Source organism: Ostrea edulis, chromosome 3, assembly GCF_947568905.1.
Source record: "Ostrea edulis chromosome 3, xbOstEdul1.1, whole genome shotgun sequence".
Taxonomy (NCBI): Eukaryota; Metazoa; Mollusca; class Bivalvia; order Ostreida; family Ostreidae; genus Ostrea; species Ostrea edulis.
In genome coordinates, this window is record NC_079166.1 from 71,837,810 (window position 1) to 71,858,392 (window position 20,583).

Below are 20,583 nucleotides of genomic sequence, written 5' to 3' on the forward strand. Positions count from 1 at the left end.
AACAATGGCATTATAGCTTTCCACTATATACAGTAAATGTACATTTTTCCCTTTAAATTGGGGTTTCACATTCTGTTGTGCAACTTTGGATCTAATGCATAAAATATGTATCTAAAGTCCACCCCCTTCCCAAATACACAAGAAAATTTGTTAAGAAAGACCTATTTATTACAGTATGGTTGTTAACATTTTCATTCTGTAGAGTTTACAAATCAAAAGCCCACATTTTCCTGTTGCATAAATCTATTATGACTGCACTATCATTTATTATGAGATAAGACAATAATTGCATGAAATTTCTCACAGATATTGAAATAACCTGAAAATAAGAATTGAGTGCAGAATACGCACTCTTTAATTTACAAATACCAGTGTGTTTAAACAAATAATCATAACGATGAAAGCAAACTTTGTGTAAATTGCATACATCCAGTTCCATGAACACCTGCTAGTCTACGCAAATATCATTTAGAAATCGTGATTCTCGATACGTTCCATTTCACATGTATTATCATTGAATGTTTCAAAGAGGTAATATCTGCACAAACATTTGCTAATGCTGATCATAAGAGGGGTGGTTCAAAAACAAACCCTTGTGGAACTCCTGCATTTGTGAAATTCTAAAACACACATACACGCACGCGCGTGAGCCCACACATCATGTACCCTTAAAGGACACGTCGCATGTTTTCAAAGTATTTAAAATTATATGCATTTTGTCTTTCTTATGCTTATAGTAATTAATTCTAATGGTTTGTAGAAAATATCATAACGATAGTACATACTGTATCTAAAACTTTGTGATGTCTTGTTTTCTTATTGTCCGTTTCAGTACAGTATCAACCAAGGCATGCATGTTTTATGAGATTCATATACGAATCTATAAACAATGGTCGACTTCATCAACATCATTTGTATTTAAGCTATAATGTCCTTTCAATGGGAATTACTCAAAGTCGGATATAACATGCAGCAATCTATCAAAAGCTCCAGCATCCTATCATAGGATTTGATCACGTACCAACTTCATGTCATATCCCAATAACATTCAAAAATGAGATTCTATATTTATATTTTCTATTTTGATTTGTGTTCTTACCGAGCTTCCATGATTATGTAGCAGATGACCGAAATAACGATCGTAGAACACAAAATATAGTTCGTTAGAGTTTTATCGAATAAAAACAAAGAGAATATAAGACATAGATATTTAATTGAAAATGTTAAAAAAAAAAGACAAAACATGTATAAAATAAAGGTAATTTAAAGCGTAAAGTTAACTGAAATGACGACAAGAAGAGCGGAGTAAACTACATCCGTGATGTGATTTGGTCGCGATCAGCGATGGAGAAACTGGCGTCGGTCTAGTTTACTAAGTTAAAGTATTTTTTTTAAATTGTTAAAATATATCCCTGCACGCAATGAGGAATGAAAACTCTGATTTCTTCCCCTTCATTCTCCATTATTCTAAAACATGCAAAGCAAGTTAAATTAGCTAATTTGTCTCCCCTCCTCCAACCCTTTTGTTAGTAGGACTGTACTCTTGAAGAAGGCATTCATTAAAACAAGCTTACCATTCGTGTTCAAGAGGATGTTGGTCTCATCATACGGAACCGTGCACAAGCAGAGCTAACGTATGTGGAAGAAATTGAAAGCTGGAGGGAAAAATATCGCAATACATTACCCAAAGAAGTTGGTGGTAGATACATACTGGGTTTCTTCCAATCAGCGCCGTCTGGGGATACCGACCATTCGGCAGAGATTCATAGAAACATCTATGATAAACTCATGGTCAGTGATGGTCCTTATAAAAAATCATGAAACAATTCCGGCGGGAACAGAGGATGGGCTTGACAAAAATAGAGGAAGAATTCATGTCGTACAATACGCAGCGAGAGGATCTTGAAAACGCAGTAAAAAATCACAAGCAGGCGATAGACAACAGGAAAGTCCGCTTGATTGCGTTGGAAGAAAAACTTTTCAAGAAGATGAAACAATCCACCAGGGCCATGCGCAATGTAGATTCCTTGAAAACAAAGATGTCTCGTCTCCGAGAACGTATTGAAACAACCGCTGTAACGTGTATGGAAGATGAGGCAAAATTACGTTCCTTCATTAGTAGTAAAAAGAAGGCTCTACAAATGATGTATCTAGAACTTAAGGAACTAGACAGGGGCAGATATATCGTGATTCATGAAGTGATTTCACAGTTTGAACAAGATATCATTCCGCGCTACGGCTTAATTCATAAAAGCATGGATGAGAATTTAGAACATCTCACAAACCTACAAAATATTGACATTCTAGAAAGTCACAATCAGAATTGGATACAGATACAAGAGAGGGCAAGACTGAAGAGGGCGGGGCTTGTTACGGGTGTTGACATGTTTTTGGTTAATAATCCTTCTGTACAACCACAGAACCTGGGATTACATGTTACAGCGGAGGGAACAGGAGCCAAGGTGAGACTAAAAATCCCTTTACATTGTTCTACTCCTCAAGGACGACAAGATGCATCGCAGAATATCAAAAGTGCACAAGATCGATGTCCACCGCAGAATATCAAAAGTACACACATTGCTCAAAACACGACAGCATGCACTTTCAATTCGGGTGCAAAGCTGAAAAACACACTAACTATGAAGTTCCCGTCACCACTGGTGACAGAATATTCTGAGGATGATATAGAAACTTCAGAACTACTGGTACCAGAAGAATCCTCTTGTCGTCTGCCAAATCCATTCACGGTCAAGGAATTCTGTGTCGATGAGACCGAAACTAGCCAGATTGAAGACAACCATTCCCGCAGAAGAACTGGTGGGGATCATTTATAGGCGATGAACGATGACCCCTCTGATAATTCAATTAACGACAATATTGGAAGAATGTGGAATATCGCCAACACTGATTATATATAGCGCGAAGCAGCCAAGAAATCAGCTTTTTAAAAAAACCCAGATCATGGGGTATGGCGAGGAAGGTTTAACTTATGGGTGGACCCGTAAAAACAAGTTATCCATGAAAAGATATGGCTGGTACCCAATCAGTGTCGTGTCTTACAAATAAAACTGTCACCATTAAAATCTGTAATGTTCATTATGTAACTCAACAGCTGGCTTGTATAATTCATTGTGATTATATATACATGTACAAGTATGTATTTCTCTAAGTCATGTTTATTAACTTGTGAGAATAAATGAATTAATTGTGAAATTCAATCAAGATAGGTCATATCTTATATTGTATTTTAAATATTGGTACCTTCAGATGAAGAAAAAAATAATAAAGCACTGAAATATAGTATCCCAAGTTGTGTCTTTATAAAATATTCCAACGTTGAAACGCAAAAATGCTGGACAGACTAACACAGAAAGATACCCACCGAATGTTAGTGAGAGAGAGGGTATATATTTGATCACTAACATAATGGTAAAATGTTTATCATATTTGATATTGTTCGTGTGCATCGTCTAACTTGGCATGTATATACAATGTGCATATATAAAAGAAAAAGCTAATTACTATTTACAATAAAATGAAGAGTTTTTTCTTTAAAAAAAAATGCTACAATAACATAAGATTTTGCCAGATCATCTACGGGGGCGAGTCAATAAGTAACCAGCCCTCCCATTTCCGATTGACCCAAACGGTCACGATTTTCATGCCTTGTTTCAATACATGTTTTATACCTGGGTACAAAATTGCACGTGTATTAAGTCATTCTTTGATAATATAGTGAATGTCTAACATGGCTAGTGATGCAAAGGCAAGCTTTTCATCTAAAGTTGAGTACTATGCTATAATTTGTTACTTGTATTTAAAAGCGGCAAGAAAATACATGGTGAGTTAGTCGATGTTTATGGGTCTTCTGCACCATCTTATGCTTAGGTTAAATTCTGGGTAGGGGAATTCAAACGCGGTAGAACGTCTTTAGATGAAGCCAGGTCTGGACGCCCATTGGATGCCACCGACGAAGAAATTTGTAAGAAAATTCGGGATCTGGTATACTCTGATAGGCGAATTCAAGTGGAGGAAATATAGCGCAAGCGCAGGCTAGACCGGCGCATATAGGAAGGATCCGTTTGATGGTCAGATGTTGCTGAATCTGTGTAATTTGTACAGTAAAGATGTTCTTATATTGAGAAACTTATCCATGATTTTGAGAGGCTTTGCTGGGGTTTTTTTGGGGGGGGGGGGGGGTGGAGATTCGATGAATTGGGTTCTTCAAAATGTAAGGATGTCATTGTTGAACATGATTATATTAAACTTATAATCAATCGAAAAATTATCAGTATAGAGATGGGAATGAAATATTTATAACAAAAGGTATCACTAATGCTTGTCCATACTCAATGCTTTTACGTTATTCAGATGAGGCTGGGATTGATTTTCTTCTAAACATTTTATTTTTAAGCCCGCTTTTAGAAGCAAAGGTATTTCAAAATTAGTCACCAAAAAATAAGAAACTCGGTTATACTGCAGCAAAATAAAATATTGTTACTTATTGAAAACTGTAGCTCCAAATCTAAACATTGGTATTCATTCTCTTAGATCAGGAAGGACAACTGCCGCCGCAAATGTTAGTATCAATGAAAGGTGTCTACAAAGGCACGGACGATGAAAGTCTGTGTCAAGCAAATATGTCTATGTCTAAGACTTTGTAGGAAAAAGGTTACATGTGTCAAAAGAATTGTAAACAGTATTACTCCCTTCTCTCCCTTTCTTTGGTAATATATATATATATATATATAGAGAGAGAGAGAGAGAGAGAGCGTCAACCGGCATGGTGCGCTGTAATGCAGTTTTTTCCCCTGTTATAATTGTTACATGTAGGTACAAAGTGTAGTGATGTGTGGACCAAATTTTTTCGCGTTACTTAATATAGCGAAACACAAGTGTCCTAACGACATGTAAATAATATTACGGAAGTGTCTTGTTATTAGGTTTCAGTTGTTATTTGAGCTACAGCCAATGAGGTTTCAGTATTTGGCAAACTGTTCGATTATAGAAGGGTTATTATTGAGTGTTCACTTTCTAGCGCACATTCTCGCGAGGAAGTCGAGTTTTCTATTAAGATTTTTACTAATTAATTGTAAAATCCACGAAAACGGTATTCATATTTCATGCATATACAAGAGTGAGGTTCCGCCACTCAATATTTGCTTACTCTGCAATATTGCCGCCGATGCAGATTTTCATAGGGTTTTCAAAAATTTGTTTTTCATCTACACATGGTTTTTCCTGGGCGGCGGAGGAAGTTTATATAATTTATTTGATATGAATACGCAATGTTATATCAATACTGCTTTGTTAGCATGTTTGTGAGAAAATATATATCTGGCGTCAACCAGCATGGTGCGCTGTAATGCAGTTTGTTTTTCTATTATAATTGTTACATGCAAGTACAAAGTGTAGTGAAATGTAGTGATGTGTAGTGAAGTGTAGTGAAGTGTGGACCGTAACGTTTATACGGTACATGGATTGCCATTCATCTGATATCACGTCACTTTAGCGGTATACAGTGGTCAAGTTCTGCATCCTGCGACAAAAGCAATCAAGATGCATCCCGAGGCTCGTTAAATACATGTATATAGCAATGTGTTCTACAAAGTTAAGTTATTTATATGTCCCAATATACATGTGTATTTTTTGTACAAGACCTTTCTTTTAGTACCAATGTTTTCATGTAAGAGTTTGACCTACTTTTAAAAACCTTTTCACATAAGCCATACTTTTGAATGATTAGTGATGGGGCTTTCATATTAAAATTTTCTTATATGTTTCCTTTTGATAAGACCTTTCTTTCAAGGAGGAATACTACACCAGAGAAATTTATATGAATGAAGTGGGTAATGTGTACAATATTTTGAAATTGAAAACTTTCAAATGTACTTTATTTAGTAAAAAACAAGAGGTCCATGGGCCTAGAATCGCTCTTCTGATACATTGTAGAACAGACAAAAATTCTCACAAACCAAGATTCATAAATTAACAAAGTTTGATAATGTTAAGTCAAATAGTACTTGAAAATTTAAATGTAACTGTCCAAAAGTAGGTCACGGTGACCTACTTTTGGTCGACACACTGAGGACTCAAGATGCATCAACTGACAAGTCAAATAGTATTCAAATATAGCCGTCAAATTCCAAAAGAAAGCCACAGTGACCTTCTTTTTGGTCGACACACTCTGAAGACTCAAGGCCCATCAACTGACAAAGTTTGATGATTGTACGTCAAATAGTATCTGAAATATTCGAATATAGCCGTCAAAATCCAAAAATAGGTCACGGTGACCTACTTTTTAGTCCACACACTCTGAAGACTCAACATGCATCAACTGACAAAGTTTGATAATTGTAAGTCAAATAGTATCTGAAATATTAAAATATAGCCGTCAAATTCCAAAAGTAGGTCACAGTGACCTACTTTTTGGTCAACAAACTATGAAGACTCAAGATGCATCAACTGACAAAGTTTGATGATCCTAGCTTCCATACTGTCCAAAATATGCATCTAAAATTGAAAATGTGAAATTTGAATGTCTGCAAAATTCAAAAAGTAGGTCACTGTGACCTACTTTTTTTACAAATATGTTTCGAGGCCTCTAGATGCATCAAGTTACAAGGTTTGATGATTCTAAACCTATCGGTATCTGAAATAACAACCTAAAATGTATTCATAAATGATTAGCCATAAAATTCAGAAAGTAGGTCATGGTGACATACTTTTCACATGACGCAGTTCAAGGTCCCATGATCCATCAACTGACAAATTTTGATGATTATAGGCTCAAAAGTGTCCAAGATATGCATCAAAATCCATTTAATAATAATTACCTGCGAAATTCAAAAAGTAGGTCACCATGACCTACTTTTGAGACAACATGAAATTAGGTCCTAAGATGCATCAACTGACAAAATTTGATGATCCTAGTCCTTATACTAAGCAAAATATCAAAGTTTTAACAAAACAAAATTTAAGGTCAACTTTGAAGTGATCTTGAGACCACATCCTTTGCCCCAGGATGATGCCTTGAACAATTTTTTTTTATCTACAACCTATCCTCATCCTTATGCATGTTTGGTGATAATTTGCCCAGTGGTTCTTGAGAAGAAGATGTTTTAGCAACCACTACTTTTGTTTGCATTTTCCTAATTATCTCCCCTTGTTAAAGGGTCACAACCCTAGTTTTAGTACAAATGAAAGCCCTTGGGCCAAGGATACCCTGTGACAAATTTGGCCAAAGGGTTCTTGAGATATAGCCCCTTTTCCAAAAAGTTGACGCACACTGCACGCCACACATACATGTATGGCCATATGATTAGCTCTTTGAGCCTTCGGCTCAGAAGAGCTAAAAAAGCAGTATCAATTGAAAGCAATCGGAAAAAAATTGACCCTTTTGTACTCGAACCCTGATCTACAGCTCAGCAGTCTACATGCTAACCTACTGTGCTACTCAACTAGGCGTTTTCAAAAACTTAACGGATTAGACAAATATTGCCGATATTTATTTTTTTCATTCATGCTTTAAAAGGAAGTCCGCCATTATGATGATGTACCAGAGTGCCTCCTTAATACCATAATTTTTTACCTCATAATAACCTCGACATGAGTGTGACCTACTTTTGAAAGACTTTAACTTAGGTTATAACTTTTGAATGATTAGTGATAGGGCGTTCACATTTCACAAGTGTATTCCTAGTGAACAAAACCTTTCCTTGGGTACCAGAGTTACTTTGATGCCATACGGGGGCATCAGTGATTCACAAACACATCTTGTACTTGTATAGTACTTTGTTATGGTGTGACCTGACGGTGGAGACTGACAGACTAAAAAATCAATCACCCCTCCATCTTCTATTGTGCTGTCAGTAAAAAAAAATAAAGTACTCCATTGGATTTTTTAAAATATTTATTTGCAGAATGTAAAGTAAAAAAAAATGTGTATTACTACATCTTCTGTTATATAAGATACAGAATAAATTAACAAACTCCAGGTATAATTACCTACAAACCTGTAATACCAAACACTTTCTTCGTTATTTCATCCACCCCCTCGTATTAATGGAATGAGGATATGAGATGAAAAAAAAATATCTATCTTTACTTTTTTGTGCACAATTAACAGTTTGTGGGCATAAAAAAAACTCTGAAGTCTTTTTCTCGTACATAAGATTTCTTCTTTCACCTTTCTACACCACAGAATCGGCCAACTCCATAAAAGGCTGCATTGAATCACAAAAAGCATGCATTCTATCCTTCTGCAAAATACACAATGATTTAAAAAAAAATATCACCCAAAGAAGACGGGGGAAAAAAGAAGAATAAAGGACTAATGCATAAAAAAATCATACTATTGAAATATCAAACCTGGGGGGAAACAAGCATCCAAGAAAAATTAAACATAAGTTGGTAATTTATTAGGCTCAAATTTGCATAGGGAATGTATTAACAGGAAACTGCTGTGGTGCATCAATAGTTTACCTTGGAATGGGACCTTATCCAAAAGAAACTACTGTATTTGCATAAATAATAATGAAGGAAAAGAAAAAAGAAAAAAAACCAATCAAACTACAAAACGTTTCACTACTACATGAATTAGTATACACTACACAAAAAGACAATATAGTAATAGAAAGTTATAACCAATTATTTACGTCTCTAAAGTCACTAAAATTAAATACTTTGCGATTAAACGTCACTACAATTCAACACAGTTACAATATTCTTTAACAATAATAAGCAATGCTATGAAAAAACGTTTGCAAGAAAAAGAATAACTCATTTCATTTCAAATATTGTGTAGTAAAAATGGAAGATTAACTGTGGTGTTTTTCGGATTAAGACATAACAAAAATACATGTAACAAGATATCTGGACAATGTTGAATGGGAGAACAGGTAAGTAAAATATATCTATACAAACACATGATATGGTTGATTAAAAATGATCACAAGAAACCACGCTCAAGCACTGCTTGATTAGCAAGGAAAATCCAGCTTGCTTAGAGATTGTAATTTGATACAACTTTTTTTTTCGTACTGCAAAAATGTTTGGCTTTAATACAAATGAAATTAACGAACGAAGTAATGTAAAAGATATGTGTTGAAATACGATCATATTTTACACCATGACATTCTCAGGGAGAATACATCAGAAATGGCTTCATCTGTACAAATCAATGTGTACAAATGTTAACATAGATACAGTGTTATCAAAATGACAATTTCTTCAAGCAAACATCTATATGCTTGTAAGCCTTCAGGCATCAACACATGCCAAATGTGAAAACTATGAAATATTACTTGATATCGCCAAATTTATAACTTTTAATTAAATCACCAAGAAAAAAACCACAATATCAACTCGTAAATACACAAACTGCGAATGAAATTTATACAGCTTATATATCACAGACAACTTGTGAGAACCAGTCAAACCCAAGAAAAAAAAATTCACGGCAAAAAATATTAGAAGAAAAGTAGAAAAGAATCTCGCGCACACTTTCACCAAGGGCCAACTCTCAACTTTGTCGCACATCATCCAACTGGCAATATTCTCAAGGGAAAAATAACGGGAAAGTGGAAAGTTGTCAGAAATATCACAATGTTGGACCAAACTTCAATTCATTTTTATATCACATTTGTTGGTCACTAAATACTGGTGATCAGTCACACAGCTGTTTCCTGATCATCCGACACAACCAATTGAAAATGCTCCTGACCTGAAATAAACAAGGAAAAAGAAATCAACAAATTTTTAATTTGTTTCCATCAAAACTTGCTCAAAGAGCAAACTCCAGTGCTTTAATAGACGATTCTTTTTATCTTAATTTGATTATTTCAAAAGGGATCCTTAATTCCTGATAAAGGTTTGATTATGGGCCTGTGTATTCACAATGTCAAGTACATGGAAATGTAAATAGATTAAAACAGTTTTGGCTTCTTTTAATATACAATATTCCTTCAGGTATTTTTTTTCTATCAATTGTAAAGGAATTCTATGGTGGAGAATTTGAGAATATCTTATTAAGTCAATTAGGGATGTATGCTACGTACACCAGAGAAATTTGATATGGATGAAAAGTGGAGGATATGTACAACAATATTTTGAAATTGAAAACTTTCAAATTTACTTTATTTAGTCAAAAAATGCAGGTTTAGTAGAAAGCAATCTGGAAAAAATTTAAAACCCCTGCTGGACTCGAACCCGCGATCTACTGTTCAGCAGTCAACATGCTAACCTACTGAGCTACTCAGCTTTAGACAATGACTTTTGAAATGAATAGACAAATATTGCTGATATCTATATTAAATTTTCATCCATGTTTTAAAAGGAAGTCAGCCATTATGACGGTGTAGAGAACATCCTTAAATGCCAAAATAGCCATCTTGAAATTCTGATAACTTCACAGAAAAATGCTCATCACCATGCATTAATAATTTATATGTTTGGCTTGGTAAATTTATTCTAATGTCTTAAAAGTAAAAATCTGAAAATTCTACATCAAGCAAACACATGATTCCATACATCAGAAAGGTTTATCTGAGCCCTCATTACTTTTATCTACCCCACATAATCAGTAAATTGTGTCAAACTTTGTCAAATCTTAATTTCAATTCTGCATTTGAATCGGCCATCAAAATCTGAAGGGTTTTCCCTGTTCAATCTAAACACAAAATTCAATGCATAGTTGTAATACTCTTGACAAAATTGCAACGAAAGCAGAGTTATGAATGGGGAATACATTGAAGCAAATGTGTGTGAACGCGCAAGGTGTGGAATATGTCAGAATGAATATCATTTTTAAATATGGTCGGCTCGGTGTAAAATCCAAAATGTCCTGGCTGTGAGTGAGGGCTTAATCCGCTTTGAAGAGCCGCTGTTTACAATATATTTCATTTCATACCATCTAGTCTACAAATGCATGACTAGCACTATTGTATCAGTTAGATCAAAATTACATAAGCACGGTTTTAGTACAAGTATATTACTAGGGTATTCTGCTGATTCAGAGAATGGTGAACTTTACCTACGAAGTCATGCTTTCTCTGCCAATAAATATAATGAAAATATATCATAAGGTTAGGAATACATAATCTACTGTTATGTTCAATGATTTTCAAATGTGGTATGGATTAGATCTTGAAGACACTTACTTTCTAGATAAGCAGCCAGTTCCTTGTCGTCTGCTCTCAGGGCCTGTAGGCGAGGAGTGTTCCCCTGATAATCCGTCCGAGTCAATGAAGCCCCAGCCTCCACCAACATGTAACAAATCGTCCTTCTCTGGTACCAGGCTGCCTTGTGCAAAGCTGTCTGCCCTCTGAAAATCCAAATCAAGAGAAGGTAGGGATTAGCCATTTCACAATGTCAAGTCTCTCGAATTATTGCGGAATTAAATCTCTCGCGAATAATAAGTCATCTACAGTAGCCGTGTTAATACGTCATACAGCAAAGAACATCAATCATGTAAACACAAAACAGAACACCCTTGCAAAAAGTGCAATCTCTGGGTGTCACATGTCATCCAACCAATTTTACATGGCGGGAATGAAAATCAAATCACGACTGTACATTTAGTCCCAAGAATATTCAAAATATTCCGGTCCGAGTTGTGGGGAAAAATTAACAAGATGTGTTAGCAAAATACTATGCCCCAAGCGTGGAACAAATTTCATATGACAAAGTTTTACTATGACCTTCTTGAATGACCTTGACCTTTCAGTTCAATGAGCCTACTCCCCATTAGAACCTTCAATTTCGAGAATATACAAACTTGTATTGGACATGTATGAAAGCATATACTTACTTTTCATAATCCACCATATCCAAAATGACTGGAGGTGCTGAGAAAGAGAAAGGGATAAATTATACATAGTATTTCTATCAACATGGATCTATACAAGCACATGACATGTGCATACATCGAGATTCAATCCCTACCATTATCTATGAGATACTTGACAATGCCCTTGTGTCCAAACCGTGCAGCATGGTGTAAGGAAGTCATGCCATACTGATCGGTTGCTAGGAGATCTGCATCCTGATTACAAAACAGGTCCACCAACTAAAAGTATTACAAATCAAATATTACAAATCGGTCCACTGTGAATTTTACAAGTCTGTGAACTGTGACATTTAAATATTACAATTATTCAATCATTAAATGAGCAACAAAGATGTCAGCGATAGGTATGTAATTCCTACATCAATCTTTAATCCTCTACTGTTGTTAACAAGTTTTTAATTATCATAATCAAAATATCTTAATGATTATATGAATGAATATTGCAAGGACTGACCTTTGACAAATCACCTCTCTTTGATGCATCTATCAAACCTGTAAAGATAGGTGTGTATTAAGTCAGATTGTACTGTGTATCACATTCTATTACATGTGTGACAATGACAAGGCACCACTAAACACACGTGTACACCTCTAAATCAATGTAATCAGAGATAACCCATATCTCATACAGTAACTACAGAAGGATGAGGAACGTGTCTCCTGTCCGTGCCTTATTATAAAGTACAACTTGATCCACCCCTTTGGTCACAATTTGGGTGCTTGCTTCAATACAGGGAGGTCCCATGTTTAATTCTCAATCCTGGCAACTTTGTCAAACCCAAGGCATTAACATAGGTAGTGACTGTCTCTTCACCAAGCCTCTGGTAATAGAAGCAAGTCACCAGTATTTAGATATGACCTTTAAAACGGAAATTCTGCGTCACGGCAGATGTTGGCACGATAAAAATAAACTCACTGCTATGACCTTGAGTGCCACACGTAGGTCAAGATTTGAGGCACTTCACCTTGAACGGGTGACATTTCCATTCTGAATGAAAATTCTAAAATGCAATATAAAACAACAAATAATTCGATCCACATCGGTGAGATACCAGACAAAATGTTCCCTACGAATGCAATGCATTGCAGGCAAAATGAGAACCAGTCACTGCAGAAGGTAGTACAGTACCCTTCCTGTCAATATGAGAACCAGTTTAAGCAGTACATTTAGATATGAGCTTACCTTTGTCGGCAGGAGTGAGTTTCTTGGCCTTCCCTGCCGCTGTTGCATTGGCTACAGACATGAACTGATACTGCTTGGAGCTACAGTCATTGGGAGAGTTGGGGGAGCCCGGCTCTGAGCTACAACACGACAGGATAGATCTTAATGCCAGGTCACAAGTAGACCTCTCACTATACCGTCTTTTCAAACAACATGCTGCGTATACCAATCATCTATATACATTATAGTTATCCAATTTTTAAGACATTAGAATATGAAGCTGTTGTATTCGAGAGTTGTTAATTGTTTACATCTAAACACACAAACCCAAGACCTGACTCAAGTCCTGAAGGACAGTGCTCTTACTGCTCATACAAATAACTGTCCCCAAGAGAGAGCCCAGCAGAGCACAAAGCTATATTAGGTAACTTACACTTCATGGTTTCTGAAACGATATGCCAACAATTTCTTGCTTTGCGAGCTTCTCTTAAAATTGGAAATTTAAACTGTTTCTAGTTCTTGGAATAGGGATAATTTATCTGTCGTATAGACAAAGAACAGGTAGGTAGGAAATTCATGTGCGATTTCAAAGAATGGTTCAGTTACAACATTTAGCCACCAGAAACAGACCAGTTTTACAAAATAAATGGAGAGCAGATAAAACATTGGCCCAGAAATTGCAGTGTTTACCAATAGAACAGCGTTATTTAACATACAATATTTGTAAACATGAAATACACAGTAAAATAAAATGCTACAAATGCAGCGTTTTAAATAAACACAAATTTGGGACTTGATAAATATCTATCACAAAGGTCTGAAATCAAGCACACATGCTAATAATGCAGGACGTCCATGCAGAGTGTAAATGTTTTCATGACCGAACTCGATATACACAATCTTGAATTATTGTATACTCTGTGCACACCCATTCGTGTTTGCTGAAATTCAAAGATCTAGCCTCTAGATAGCTTTCAAAAAGCTTCCTAATTTATGCAAATTACTAAAAGAACTATAAAGATAATCTGGGAAAGCCCCAAAAGACTAAAATGTGATAAAAGTTATCTGAACCTTGTATCATCAGGAGGATCTTAAGCTGTATCCGCGCAAGATGTGCGCAGCGACTGTGCATCAAAAAAGTGCATGGTAAAATGTCTAGAATATGTATCATCATTCATTAAAATAGCTGGTTAGGGGTTGAACATTTCTGACCTTAATATATATTGGTGATGAATTTTGAGTACATTATCGGTGATAATACACCTCCCTGGAGATAAAAGTAAACCAATGATGAGTGAATGAGAGCTATATAGGGTACATAAGTTTGACATTTTGTTTATAAATGTAGATACAAGGGTATGCTCTGCTTTTTTAAAAATGTCCCAAACCGCACTAATACCCCCCCCCCATACTTTACTTCAAGCTTTCATTTGATCTTTATACATTTTATAGATACCTTGATGTAGGATTGTCATATCGCTAAAAGCTGAACACAACTCATAGATATAGATCAAGTGAGAGTGGGTAAGTGTCATCACAAAGTATACGCATATATTAAGACTGCACATGGATTTTGCTGTTTCAACCAGTGACCTTGACCTTGTGGAGATTGTGTTGACCTGTTAGTCCCATGAAATACATATAGACTACAAGCAATAGTATTTAATATGTCTATTATTCAATGCATTTCCATTTGATCTGAATACCATTTATACAATAAGTTTGTACTTTATATCAATGCCCTTCCTCTTGTTCATAAGAGATTAGTTGGCCAATGTGTTTGAAGGATGCTGTTCCAACATTAATCTGGTATAGTGTTTTCCTTATGACCTTCAACTTGTTAGTGTGACCTAAAAATAGTACAAACACCCGCCATAAAATAAGCAACCATCATTTCAAGAGAATGTGTTTTGATATGACAAGCACAAACTTTGAACTTCTCACCGACCTTCTCATTGACCTTGTCCCAATGCAAATGACCTTTGATTTCTAAAGGACTTTGTTATTCACTTAACAACTAAGAAGATATGAATGGGTCAACTTTAGCATTCATAAATACATGCATGTGAGGGTGTCATGTTTTAAAAAGTGTCAGCATGAAATCAATCTCATTTCTCTGATGTGAACGGTACAATTTGTTATAGAAATCTAAGTCATATGAAGCCATAGATGAACGGGACAGAACAGAAGCTGACCCTCAAAAGGACAGTTTGACAATGGGACTGAGACACGGTGCTATCCAGGTACTCAGATGAATTTGAAACTCAGATGACTAAAGATTTGAAAAGTATAGAAAAAAGGAGAACCTGTACTAAGAAAGACAACTCTATCTGCAGAATGGCATTATATACTGTAGACAGAAACATATAACTGGGGGTGCAAATGACCTTGATGAGCTTACATGTCAGTTTTGGAAGGTAATTGTACGTGTATTGTATTGTGTAGAATGTTGACATTAATAGTATATATATCTACCAGTATTCCATGTTTGATTCATTCATTCAGTTTAGAAACACAAACCACATGGATACAGACTCTACGGTAATGGATACAAGATCAGTGTTATATGAGGGGATATTTAGCTGTAATCTTACTGCATCACTGGCATGCACACAGGCTTCAACAATCATTTTAAATATGAAAGGGTAGTATGACTTCCATAATCATTTATTATAGGTTACTATTTACTCTAATGCATATAAAAGATGCCTCCAAAAATCAGTTTTAATTATCACGTAATCTGGATCACGTACAAGATGACTGAAGCTTGACGAACAAATATGCTCTATAGATTTAAAACTAAAGATTTCAGAGTTTTCTCAAGAAACTCCTGACTGACAAAAACTGGATAGATAGAAAAATGCATGTGAACTATATACATGCTAGGCATTACAATGTAGCAATACATAGCAATGAAATTTTACCCCAATGTGTGATGAAGAAAGCTGTGGTCTGCGACCCGAACACAGACCCACTTGCCCTTATGAGGGCTAGCTCGACGAAGGGGCATGTGACTGGAATAACAAAAACACAACATCGTTCATAACAATCACTCTGGGTGTCATCGTTTCTAAAATGTGCAGAGTTGTCATGGAAACATCCTTGACATTGTGGACATATATGTATCCTATTGTGCCAAACTGTCAAAACAGTCATAAGTGTGAAAGACAATACAAAAAGAGACCAATCTCCTATCATTTGTGAATACATCTAATCATATATATACCAGAATGTACACATCTAAGAATATGAATTACATGTTTGAGAATACATGAGGGTATGAACTGCGACACTTCACACCAGTATACTTCATGAGGAGTGTTCACTTCATGAAAAGTAGGCCGGTATGAAGCATTGCAGTTCACACCCTCAGGTTTTTTCAAAAATGAAGATTTCTTACATTCACATTCTACTTTCATTTCTGTCAGAATTCCAAGTCGTAACAATAGACATGTTGCATTATATTTATCTGTATTCATACACTGTACATGTATTATATTTATCTGTATTCATACACTGTACATGCATTGTTTACGACTGCAGCACATTCACCATGAGAAAATGTACATATAAACTCTATGGCATAAAGATGAATACATAAAATTTAATACAGATCAAATGATACATAAATCTTCAACGATTTCTTTGCATGCATTACATACTGTGTATAAAAAGCAGTTTATATTGTTTTGAAATATTTTTCTGTATACAAATACATATGTGGCAATGCAAAGCATTAGTTCATGACTTGCAAATACATATAGGATGATGCATTTAAATGTGTATACTGCAAAATGCTCTATTCTGATCCTATTTCTATTAAAGTGTACACCTACTCAAGGCTCAGTCTCTCTTTTAACTCCCCCCACCCACCCCCACCCATCCAAAAATGCAAGGTGCAGTTTATAAAATACAAACAAAAATTTTAGTCAAGTCGATTTCTCATCTACACCTACAACATGCAAATTACATACAATCTAAGGTATAACAGAAACTGCACACCATATAATAATCTATGATATTGGTTGTCAACATGCAAGCTAAGGCATTAGTCAGATACACGCGTCTGTAAACATACCACGGTAAGCACATTTATAAAAGGCCATGCTTATATTCTGTTGTGTGGATCGATCATTACGTCAGCCATTTTGTATATAATATAAAGTCAAATAACATGATAACGTACACTGCATGCAGAGTAATATAATTATCTATCAGGGATGGGTACTGATGAACTTGTTTTAAGGAGATATACTACATCATCATAATGGCTGACTTCTTTTTAAAACATGGATGAAAATATAAATATCAGCAATATTTCATTTGTCTATTTCTTTTAATAGATTTAATAGTCTAGCTGAGTAGCTCAGTGGGTTAATAAATTAACATGTCGAGATGTAATAGTCTAGCTGAGTAGCTCAGTGGGTTAATAAATTAACATGTCGACTGTTGATCTGTAGATGTAATAGTCTAGCTGAGTAGCTCAGTGGGTTAATAAATTAACATGTCGACTGTTGATCTGTAGATCACGAGTCGGAGTCCATTTTTTCAGATTATTTTCAACTAAAACTTCAGTTTTAAAAAAAAAACACAAAAAAAAACAAGTGAATTTTAAAGTTTTCAATTTCAAAATAGTGTTGAATGTGTGTGTATCCTCCACTTCTCATCCATATCAAATTTCTCTGGGGTGTTATTTCTCCCGAAGAAAACTTGGATGCTTCCTTTGCCTTGAGAAAATCTATAAACAGTTTAGGCTAATAAGGGTCTGTGAGTTACTGTATACATATATGAAACGAAAACATTAAAAAACAAGCCATTTTACAAGATGCTAAATTCCAATTCCATTTCAGTTATTATTTATTATTATCCTTGTCCGTTTTCTGGGGGAGGGTCATGTTTTTCAGTAAATTTTAAATCACGCTAAAGTTTTGTTATATTCCACACAACAGAGTGCTAATAAATTAGTGCACAATTACCAAACAAACAGAGGACAAAAAACTGGGATGCATTACACAACATGCTGTATGCACCTGTTATCTGAGCCGGGGGACGGTGGGATGAGTAAATTTTCCTTACTCTCGGGACGAGTAATTGTGGTCCTGTGACAAAAGCAAAATATCAACATATTTCTAACAACAACCAGATCAAACAGTGTCTTTGTTTAAAATGAAATGGTGTTATACAACATTTATACACTATGTAAAACTCATAAATTTTTATAGTTAAAAAAATAAAGGAGAAATACACATACTCATTTCAAATTAAAAACATCCTTAATGGGAATACTGTAGATGCTTTATGCAAGTACATAATTTTGCGGAAATCAACAATAAGCGAAAATTCTATAAAAACATAAAATCGTGAGTGCTATACCCCAACATATTCAAGTTTAATGAATTTTGAGTGATAAGTAGGAGAGACGTTTAACTTTATGAGGGAAGCGTCTCTCAAACGTTAATTACTCGCGTATAATAAGGAATCTACAGTAAATAAAAAACGTAATACGAAAATAGCCATTATCAAGTGACTTGAAATGCAGCATCTTTTAATACATGTATACAATCAGGCATCATTCAATGAGGAACTATGTGTAGGAATTTAAAGAAAAACGTATTATGCAAATTTTACTATATTGAAGACAAAGTACACATGCACCGATGTGGATATGTGTTGTGGAGTGCAATAGGACTTTACCTGTTTTCTCCAGGAGATTTTGGCACAGGTAGAGAATGCTTTTCCTCATTATTATTATGTCGTAGATCGGATACCCTGCAATCAACAGGAAAAATTTAATCCAGTCCTACTTATCTATTAAAGTAAGATTTGAAGGTGGAGCTAAAATAGTTGATTATCTGATGCATTTAATAAAGAAACCATGAGGCAAGTGTATTAAAATGGAAATGCATAAACTTATATAATTAATACCCCACTGTTGCTTAAAACACTGGGGGGGGGGGGGGGGGGGGGGGGGGCTCTATGATTTTTAGGACTTATAGCAAAATGTTGAAAATGATATGCAATATCAGAATTTACTTTTAATTAATAATGCAGATGATGTTTATCAATATGATTTAAGAAGTAGTCAATATAACGGAATAATTGGGAGTCTTTCTCAAAGTAAGAATTAACCTCATCAATATGAAAACATTCCAGATTGTACAGTATATGCAATATGAAGCCTTACCCTGGGGACTTAGACAGTATATTCTAGGAAACTGTTTGTCCTGAAGACTTACTCCAGGGACTTAGACAGTATACATTCTAGGAAACTGATCGTCCTGACGACTTACCCCGGGGACTTGGACAGTACATTCTAGGAAACTATTCTAGGAAACTGATCGTCCTGAAGACTTACCCTGGGGACTTAGACAGTACATTCTAGGAAACTGATCGTCCTGACGACTTACCCCGGGGACTTAGGAGGAGTGACTGGCATGGAGAAGGTGAAGACCAGTCCTTTCTCCTCCTGAGGTTTGGGAACCTCCCCGTTTCCCGTGGGATGTTGTGTGCTGGCCATGTCTGGATCTAGTATATACAAATCCTCAGAAGAAATGTCGGTTATGTAGTGCAACTGTTCTTGGGCTCTGTCAATGCGAAAAAATCTCTCTGCTGTTGTAGCTGTTGGCGAAAAAAAAATAAATGTTACCTATACCTTGCACATTTTTTTCTTAAAATTTTAGTGTTTTACATCAATTGTTTTTGGGGGTTTTTTTGTGGATTTTATTTATTCTGAAAATGGAACAGAAAATATCTCACAAATCTATATTGCTTTCTGTAATTGATAAGTATGTCAAAACGAAGATTAAAATTGTGAAAGATTCTGAAATTTCACTATGATTTACAAACGGTATATCACAATTGTTGAAATTGATTTGTATACAAATTGAGAAGATAATACAAATGAGAATTTGAAATCAAATACTTAATATGGCCTATATATAATTATTACGTACACATCTGAGCCATATATATATTTTTTTGGCAGATCATCTGTGTGCATGAATGAAATTTAATGTTGGCTATATTGAGAAATTTTTTCATTGATTTTTTTGAACTGTAATGTATCCAAAATGGACTGTGTTTTGATATAGATATATCTGAAGTTGACTTGACTTGGATATAAACATTTATTTAGATATAGATATATCTGAAGTAGACTTTGCTAGGATATAAACATTTATTTACATGATAACGGAGTGCCTGTTAAACGAATCAGTATGCACCACATTTACAATCTACATTAAATAGATGTGTACCAGTATAAATACACAGATACTTACAATCTAAGACGTGTACCAGTATAAATACACAGATACTTACAATCTAAGACGTGTACCAGTATAAATACACAGATACTTACAATCTAAGATGTGTACCAGTATAAATACACAGATACTTACAATCTAAGACGTGTACCAGTATAAATACACAGATACTTACAATCTAAGACGTGTATCAGTATAAATACACAGATATTTACAATCTAAGACATGTACCAGTATAAATACAGATACTTACAGTCTAAGACATGTACCAGTATAAATACACAGATACTTACAATCTAAGACATGTA

General features: G+C 35.1%; 1 protein-coding gene across 21 annotated transcripts in view; it reads right to left on the reverse strand.

Annotated features, from left to right (window-relative positions):
- Positions 1–7,894: 7,894 nt before the first annotated feature.
- The window catches only part of LOC125677687 (diacylglycerol kinase zeta-like), a 136,919-nt gene continuing 124,230 nt past the window's right edge, over positions 7,895–20,583 (reverse strand). For 14 of the 21 annotated variants that reach the window (XM_056158803.1, XM_048915811.2, XM_056158802.1 and 11 more), the window contains 10 exons: positions 19,418–19,628; positions 18,705–18,779; positions 18,041–18,109; positions 15,935–16,024; positions 13,032–13,150; positions 12,303–12,340; positions 11,944–12,067; positions 11,810–11,846; positions 11,160–11,323; positions 7,895–9,724 (listed from right to left, as the gene is read on the reverse strand). In XM_056158803.1, coding sequence (XP_056014778.1) covers positions 9,672–9,724; positions 11,160–11,323; positions 11,810–11,846; positions 11,944–12,067; positions 12,303–12,340; positions 13,032–13,150; positions 15,935–16,024; positions 18,041–18,109; positions 18,705–18,779; positions 19,418–19,628 — 980 coding nt within the window. In that variant the 3' untranslated portion in view covers positions 7,895–9,671. Of the gene's footprint in view, positions 9,725–11,032; positions 11,052–11,159; positions 11,324–11,809; positions 11,847–11,943; positions 12,068–12,302; positions 12,341–13,031; positions 13,151–15,934; positions 16,025–18,040; positions 18,110–18,704; positions 18,780–19,417; positions 19,629–20,583 lie in introns of all 21 variants that reach the window. The other 7 variants (XM_056158799.1, XM_048915807.2, XM_056158800.1 and 4 more) reach the window with 4 other exon arrangements.